The 9,452-nt window shown below is 31.9% G+C and overlaps 1 protein-coding gene across 1 annotated transcript in view; it reads left to right on the forward strand.

The window, feature by feature from the left end:
* Positions 1-8,856, forward strand: part of Gabat (4-aminobutyrate aminotransferase) — a 56,386-nt gene extending 47,530 nt beyond the window's left edge. The window contains exons 9-11 of the mRNA XM_068375439.1: positions 1,473-1,611; positions 1,920-2,049; positions 5,003-8,856. Of these exons, the coding sequence (XP_068231540.1) occupies positions 1,473-1,611; positions 1,920-2,049; positions 5,003-5,121 (388 nt within the window). The 3' untranslated portion in view covers positions 5,122-8,856. The remainder of the gene's footprint in view (positions 1-1,472; positions 1,612-1,919; positions 2,050-5,002) is intronic.
* Positions 8,857-9,452: the final 596 nt, after the last annotated feature.

Raw genomic sequence — 9,452 nt, forward strand, 5'->3', positions numbered from 1 at the left:
TTTTTTAATCTAGATTAGGAAAATGTAAGAAATAATAGTAATGGGGAATACCTTAACAACATAAGATTTGCAGATGATATAGTTGTGTTTAGGGAATCATGGGAGGAATTACAAAAGAAGATAGAAGATTTGAATAGGGAAAGCAGAAATGTAAGAATGTACATGATAATGGTCAATGAAAATGCAGAGAGAAAGGGAACAAATAAGTTGTGGATGAACGTCTAGAGATTGTTAATGAATATAAGTACTTAGGAAAGACAGTGTTTCTCCAGGACACGAGACCTAAATTTAAAGAAGGATAAGTATAGGATGGAGAGCTTTTGGTAAACAAAATCAGATTATGAAATGTAAAATGTCACCTTCACGAAAAAGAAAAGTATTTAATCAGGTGGTTCTACCAGTTGTAACTTATGCATCAGAAACTTGGAGCCTTACTAAAGCTTTAGAACATCAGCTAGTTACAACTCAAAGAACTATGGAAGGAGCAGTGATAGAAGCAGCACTAAGAGGCAGAAAAAGAGCAACATGCATATGGAAGCAAACTAAAGTAGATGATATTCTAACAACATGTAAGAAAATTAAATGGTCATGAACAGGGCCTAGAATGAGAATGACAGGTAATAGATGGATATTAAGAATAACAAACGAATAAAAGAAGACAACGGACAGACGAAATAAGAAAGTTTGTGGATGTGGACTGGCATAGAAAGACCATGAACAGATGCAAGTGGAAGGACATGTCTGAGGACTTTGTTCTGTAGTGAACTATTAACGGCTGATGATGATGACCTTAATGGGAGAGAATGGAAATTATTGACCACCCAAAAGAAGGATATGAGAATGGATTAAAGTGTAATATAAAAAGATTCGGTTGCTAAAATACATCTATTTTAAATTCCATTCTTTCTCATCCGTTAATTAGCTTACATTTCTAAAATTTTCCTTGAACTAATATCTCATGATCACACCTTTTTCAAGCCTCAAAGCTAAAAGATTACATAAAATTAATTTGAATTAGATGTATGAAAAGGAAATAACTTTAATAGATTTTTTCAGCATTTTGTGTTATTTAAGTGAGCAACCCTAGATTCTTTTGTTTTCCCCCTTAGTCGCCATATTTTTCGTATTGACAAAATGTTTTTACTTTGTCTTTATACATTAACCTTTTTATGACAATTTTATTACCCACAATCTTTCATATTCATTGTTAGTCATAAACCTATCATAATATGATAGGGTTAATAATTGCAGCACTGAACCATATCATCATATCTTATATTTAGAGAGTTTGTGGAGGTACAATGTAAGAAATTTTATCAGGTTTAGTAGATGCTGTATAATTCCTAAAAGAAAGATGAAATAACGCAAAATTATATGATTATGAAATATTCTCATGTTTACTCCCGATTATACTGTGATTTATATTTGAAGTATTGAAAAAAGTTATGCTTATTGTTGACATTTTCAATCAGACCAACTCAAGGATACAGAATCTACAACACGTGGATGGGAGATCCCGGAAAGGTTATCATGCTGGAGGAGGTTGTCAGGGTTATTAAGAGAGATAATCTTCTGGAAAATGTTCAAGAATGTGGAGATGTACTAATGAAGGTATGCAAAGGATATCTATATGTTCTCTAAGTTTGTCCCGAGTCTTAATTTGATGTTTGAATAAAGATGTCATATAATATCTGTCATGTAACAAAATGGAATTACAAATTTTATTAAAGGTACACTTTATTATATCTTAAAGGTGAAAATGTATAGTATTTCCAAGTTAGTTTGTTTCAGAATTGGACCATATTTATTAAAGTATTTGGAAATATCTCCAATGACCACAAGTCTTGTAGAATGACTAAGCTTAGGTATTCATTAAGAAATAAATATTATAACAAATAACTATTGTCTGGCTTTCACAGGGTCTCAATGCCTTAGAGAAGCAATACCCCCAGCACATCAATTCAACCCGAGGACGAGGTACTTTTATTGCATTTGATGGAAGCGACGCTGCCAAACGAGATGCAATCGTTGGTAAACTTAAAATGAAAGGTGGGTATTCATATGAATAGATTTATAATACAGAAGCATTAGTCAGCTTAGCCATATAGGATGATCACAGGAAAAGTCCTCCAAAAATTTTATGCATTTGTGGCACTCTACATCAAGACGAATCAGATATAGATGAATCAAAGTAAATTGATAAAATGCTATATCATGAAAGACCAATGTTTTTGTTTTATTGCACTGTTTTTAATTTTACTTTAATGATAATCCTTTTTATGAACTGTGATGTTCATTTCATTTCTACTTTTTATTTGTGGAGTACATATTAATGCATACAAGAAAACATATATCATATGGTCAAGAATTCTCTTTTTGGATGAAGTATCTGATATGGGTAAACATATCTCAAAATATGTTATCCATAAACTCATTTTTTTCATATCCTTTTATTTTTTTTTACTTCAGTCTTAAATTTCTGTTGGATTGACTGGATATGTCATCCCTCTTAAAACTATTTAATTCTGTGCCTGTAACCAATACTTTCATGCCTATTTCCACAGCATACCTCACCTTATAGTCTACTTTTATCTCTCTTCCATATGCACCATAGTTCTCAGTTAGTCAGTATTTCAGAGAATCTTCACCCTAAAGCCTTCAAAACATCATACACTTCACATCTATCCACATCTCCAACTTAAGTCCTCTTTTCTTAACAACATTTATAAATCAATTCCATGCATGATTCCTTTACAATCTTTGTTCCCTCATGCAAATGATATTTTTCTAGTCTTGCCATTACTGTTGATCTTGCCACTCATAATGTCATAGTTTTACTGTCTAATTCATCATCTTCCTTGAGCATCCATTAAAATGAAAACTATGACAAAGTCCTTTGCAAAAATCTATTCCTACAACATTGTACATAAACCCTTCTACCAGCCTCATGTAGCACAAGTATCATATCTTGTTAAAAGATATGGGGAAAGAAACTGTCTTTTGTTTGCTATACACTGGACTCAATAAAGTTCTGCCCCGAGACAGAGTATTCTCTGATTTTTAGGACCATTATATCATCCAATCTTATTGATCAATCTGGTACTCTTTTATTTTCTCAGTAAACAGAATAGATAATTTTATCAGATCTGCTATAGGCCTACATGTAACTACTTCCGCGCAGTGCCATATTATCTCTAAGGCTGAAGCCTTGGGCCTACCCAAAGTTGGGACCTATGCAATTTTTTCTTTTAGTGTTTGGTAATAGGTTGGCTAAGGCACCAGCCATTCATCAAGATATTACCGTTAGAGAGGTATTGGGTAATTTGAGTGGCCAGACAGTACTACATTGGATCCTCCTCCCCTAATCTACACATACACAGAATAGTCTGTACTATTCTTTATATATTATCCTCTGACCTCATACACCTGACAACACTGAGATTACCAAACAATGCTTCTTCACTCAAAGGGTTAACTACTGCACTGTATTATTGTAATAAATTATAGGAAAGGAGAGAATGAAATTTGCAGGGGGTTGGTGGCTACGGGGGATGTCGAAGGGCCTAAAGAAGCTTGAGGCTTGGGGGCCCTGCCAAGGGTTAATACAGTACTGCTTCAATGGTCCACGAAAGGAAACTGAAACATCATCTTCCCTTACTGTATATCAAATTTTCTGCACATTTCATGCAATTAAATAAAAAGAAATACTGTACACTGTTCTTCCAAGGCATAAATTTGTAACAGTATTTCACTGATTTTAACTGTCTTGCTGTTGACACCTTCCCATTTTCTTGCAGTTGACACCTTCCCATTTTCTTGCAGTTGACACGTTACCATTTTCTATCTTTCCAGAAAATTTCGAACATGTTCCATCGTTATTTATTCCTTTATGTTTTCTAGATTATCTAAGCCTACATAACATTTCTGTTTTCTGGTTGTTGTTGAAAACCCTTTTTTATTTTGGCTCCTCCGCCTGGCATGTCATTTAATTAATTTCCATTTGCTTCGTCATCAGCTGTAACTAATATACCAATATTCTAACTGTATCTAATACAGACAATGCTTCATCAAGCCTTCGTGTCTATTTTCTACAGACGTAACAGTGTCTCAGGATACTCTTAACGATTATTCTGATATTGTCCTCCTTTTCATAAGGTTCCAATACTGTCTTTGATCCAGGTGTTTGAGTCATAAATGCCCAATTTTCTTTTTCTATTACTCATTTTTTTTCTTACAACTAACCCATTATTCATCAGGATTTCATAATGTTTCATCAGGATTTCATAATGTTTCATTAATTGATTTGAGATTTTCCATTCCTGACTGAAAAATAGCTCTGTAACCCTCTTTTCAATCTCTTTTGCCATCATATAATTTAGATACAGGTATTCTTCAGATATTTACCTTACTGCCTTAAAGGGTCTGTGTTACTCGTTGATTCTTTAGTTTATGTTTAGACCTGCATTTATTTCTTGAAATATTCTTTTTTATTATTATTAGATTACCATCTTTGATAAAAAAAAAACCTTAGCCTCCCTGGAAGAAAGCTTCAGTTTTGGACTGATATAGAGTTCCAACACTACTTTTGTATTGTTGTGCTAAGATTAAATCTTCCAGATCTTTGTTTTTTGGTTATGAATATAACATCCTTTCACATCATGTTTAAGTTATTAATCAAGTTCTTACATATCTATTAATTACCCCACAGTTAACAGATAAAATTATTTATTTTTTTTGTACGATTAGGTCATTTATATCGTTTCAAGGGTTCTCTGAAAGGAAATATTTACAATGGTCTTATTTGGGAAATGATAAAATGATTTTAGAGATAAATAGTGACAACCATGTTAAGATCAGAATAGTATTTGCACAAATATTATTGAGACATAATTTCCATTAAGCAAAATCTGGAGAGTAGTTATTTTATTGAACATAAAAATCATACTTCTGTATCTGTTATATGTTTCCAATCCTTATTTTCCTACCCTTTTGGTCCTTTCAGGTATTCATTCTGGAGGCTGTGGAGATAAGGCTGTTCGTCTGAGACCAGCCCTCATTTTCCAGCCTCACCATGCCAATATGTTCCTCGACAAACTAGAAAGTGTTCTCTCGGAGTTATAAAATGGAGATACCCTATTTTCGACAGACGCTATTGATGATGACAACCAGGGTATGATGAGACTTCTTTAAGATTAATGATGGCAGAAATGCTTACCTTACAATGACTCCAGAAATGATAAGATGATTATATGATTATGAAATTTATATATAAATATAAATATATATATAATCAAAAACTATTTTTTGTATTGCATGGATATTATATCTACTTACTTTATTTTCATTTATAATATTAAATGATAAATTAAATATATGTATATGCATATCTGTATAATGAATATATATATAAAGACAATAAACTCATCTCTTCAGTATGAATTTTGTCCGAGAAAGTTACCGGAGGATTATGGCAGTTCAATAAAAAAGAACACTAGATGGTTTCCCTTATTTTATGATAAGTTTTCATATTAAGATATTTTTTTCCTGTTTTTAAGTGTTTTATTCCATTTTCATTACTCTGCAAAAATTTAATTTTAAAGCATATGGTTGAATATATTACTCATATTGAGGTAGCTGGAAACTTATTCATGCGTTAAGGTGATGATGTTGTAAGGCTGTTGATGATGTAGTTGGTGGATGGATCTTTTGCATTCCATGTTTATTTCAAATAGATATTGTTCAGTTCACTAAGTTAATCTTTATGCCATTGGTTATATGATGAAATATTTACCGTCCAGCAACAATTAGGACAAACGGATTGCTTGGAGACGGAATTCGGTCTTTCTGTAAAAAGCTCTTTTGAATGATGTTTATTTGCTGAAGAGGCATTATGCAATATATAATTACCAGATGCCAAAATTATCATAAGTTCATAAATTATGAGTGTCTTTATTATAGAATAATGAGATTTGTTGATTATTTCACAAAGATAAAAGCAAACGGCTTGCCTCTTTTTCATGATGATGTCATGACAAACCGTTCAGAAACTCTCTGTTCCTTTGCAATCTGTTATGGTAAGCACAAGAGACATACAGTACATCCAGATAAGTCTACATCGTTGAGATCTAGGAAAATCTATCCAGACTTGCTGTTATTGGAGGTTATTATGTACAGTATATTGGACATGCATCCACTCACCAACACGCTCAATGCCTCTGGAATAGATTATGTTACAGTCTAGGACTAGTTGATGTGCTTTGTCTACCTAATAAATATCCATGCACTCTTGAATAGCCATCCTGTATGATGAAAGAGTGCTCTCAGTAGCAGGGCTATTGACTGTGTTAAATAATATGCACTAGTTAAATGTAATACTTATTCATCAAGGTCACATGAGAGAAGAAAAATAAGCTAAATGTTTTTTGATAATTTTATTGTACAATACAAACAGGTCTTTGGAGGAGTATTTAGATCAAGAAGTAATTTTTTTTTTTACATGATTGCTTTAAAGTGTGATATTCATACTGCATATTTATATCTATTCTCATCCTTATTTCATATATATAGGAATACATCAAGGTACATTTTTTTTCATAATCATTTAAAACCTACAGTATATGAGATTATAAGCTTAATATTGAATAGTACAAATATAATTATGATAATTTTTCCATATACGCTGATGTTAAATATGTGATATTCAATTAGAAAGTGTCATTGTTTATTAATATTCAAAGACTACAAGCTTATGATTAATTAATGTAGAATAGATATTTACAAATCAATACATTCAGTATTAGCAGTATGCAGCTTGCAGAAAACTTTTCCATCTTAAATCTGTTGGGTTAGATTTACCGCTAGACCAAACTATAGATGCTTAGAGCTTACCACTGTCCAAGATCATAAGCACTATTTTAGAGTTCTCCAAATTAACATTAATGTTATTAAAGAAATTGGTCTCATATTGAGTCCATTATGCACAAGGAATAGTTATGACCCATGCACTCAAAGTTTTCACTTGACTGAATTTCAAGAATCATGCACACCTTGAACTGAGCTTAGGAAGGCCTTACAAAAAAGCCACCAAATGCCAATAGGTTGTGGAGTTCTAACAGTCTAGTAGGTAGATTAAATCTGATTTCTAAGATAACATGACATTACGTACATCTTTCTTGATAATGATTTTACTGTACTCATGATTATTTGAATGTATGATTCCAAAAATATACTGTATGTATGAATGAAGTCTTTAGAGACATAACATTATGTCAGCCTGGGTTCTTGCTCATTTGATCATCCAGGTTACTTGGTATTCCCGAGAGCAAGAGACCAAGCTTGGCATGGCATTTGATTTTGACAATGCCCCAGAATTGTTATTAACTCCTTGATTGGAGTTAGCCCATTCACTCTATTATTATGCTTGTACATGAAATTGTCTTTGCTTTTATTTCTACTTCTTTGCACCTACGATATTGAAATGATTTTGTTTGAAATATTCATCATACTGGAGATGTAAGTCATGATGATGTGATCAGTTTTCAATTGTACTTGTTTACTTATTGTATTTATTAATGTTTTAATCGGTTTCTTTAAAAATACAGTTATGTCCAAGTAGTTAGAGATCCAAGGTTGGTAATAATGATGTATTATTGGTTATTATTGTACTAAAATGCATTTTTATTATCTTGAGATTCTATTTGGTGTTATTACCACAGATATAATAAAAATAAAAACTCATGAGGAATTAAGTTGGGCATTGAATGTTCAAATCCTAACTCATGGAAAATGAAAATGGCTAACATGGAAAACTATATTCTAGTTTTCTTAAAAAATCAAAGAGAAAATTGTACGTACACTGACCAACTTCAAATCACAACAGAATCTTAATTATATGCTAATAATATTAGGAAGTATGGAAAAGATATTATCTCTGTAATCACGCTTGCATTTGTCTAAGAGGAATAAACTTTTGTGAAAAGTACCCAAACTTCTGAAAACTGATCACACAACTTAAAAGGAACATGTACAAATCCTAACAGTATTCTTTACCTATATAAAAACATACTCTCTGGTAATTTGATGAAAAGCTAATATGGGACTTATCATATTTGCATAATTATGTACTGAAGAAATATTTGCTTTGTAGGCTTGAGTTAATGATGGCAAATTATGTAAAATTCCATGCTAATATGTGTCCCTGTCCCACTTCATGGAAACAAAGGAGTGCATTTGGAGTAATAAGACAAACTTGTAAAAGATGATTGACCTGTATATCCACTATTTCATGCAATGTTAGACAATAAAATTGGCGTAGTGACCTCACAGAAAAAAAAAAAATGTGTCCAGTCAGTAAATAAATTTGATGTCTGGTCTCAAGAATGAACAATATTGAATATTATTAGAGAGCTCTTTGATATAAATGGTAAAATTTCAATGAACAAACTTCAACAAGTTCTAATGCTAGTGGCTCTAGGTTTTCCATTTAAAATCTTACAGATTTTTTGTTGTTCCTGCCCCAGTATTTGGTTTCTTAGAATAAATCTCATAAATTCACTCACACTAGATATTTTGAGAAAAATTGATTTAACCTACAAATAAAAATGTAACATTAATTCTTTGTTGCTTGAATAAATGGAATTGGAAAATCTACCAATTTATAAGATGACAAGAGTATTAGGTTTGCATGAAGTATGTTGCAAGTAATGACAAGAGCGTTCAGAATTAAGACTACCATTGTATAATCAGGGTTGAGCAGCATTAATAGATTAAGACAAATAATGCTGAAATTATTCGTGGTGTCTATCACTGTGTTAACCTATGTAAATCTGTAAATGTATTAAAACAGTTTTTATTTATCATATATTTTTAATTTCTATACTGTTTGTCTCCAGATGAATTTGAAACGCTTACACTGTCTTCAAGAAAGCTGCTACTGATTTTAAACCAAGCATGTAGGCTACTGGTTTTCTGCAATGTTAAAATCTTATTTAGGCCAATTCCTTGGAGGGTAGCAAAATATGCACACACTCCAAATATATATATTAATATACAAACAAAATATGTATATAAATCAAACATAATGAAGGATATAGAGAAGCTACATAGGAAAAGTTACATCCAAATAAGATAGTTATTCTATCAACTCTCCCAGATAGTGATGTGTAACATGTACAAGGTTATCTTCCTCTGACATAAGAGAACAGGCGATTCCTTCAGTGTTTGCCTGTTTTCTCAATTAGTTTTAAACAGTTAGAAATTATTTTAGTTATGCTACATGTACTGAAAAGTTCAACAACAAACATTTCAAATCAGCATAAAAATATAAGACTCAGATAGTCTTGTGTATGCTAAAAGTATGGCTAAAATAATCATGAATATCATTTAAAGCTAGTCAGAAAAAAAGTTCTATATAAAATATGAGTTGATCATTCTATTGACTATGATAGCAGCCC

Source organism: Palaemon carinicauda, chromosome 6 (assembly GCF_036898095.1).
Source record: "Palaemon carinicauda isolate YSFRI2023 chromosome 6, ASM3689809v2, whole genome shotgun sequence".
NCBI lineage: Eukaryota > Metazoa > Arthropoda > Malacostraca > Decapoda > Palaemonidae > Palaemon > Palaemon carinicauda.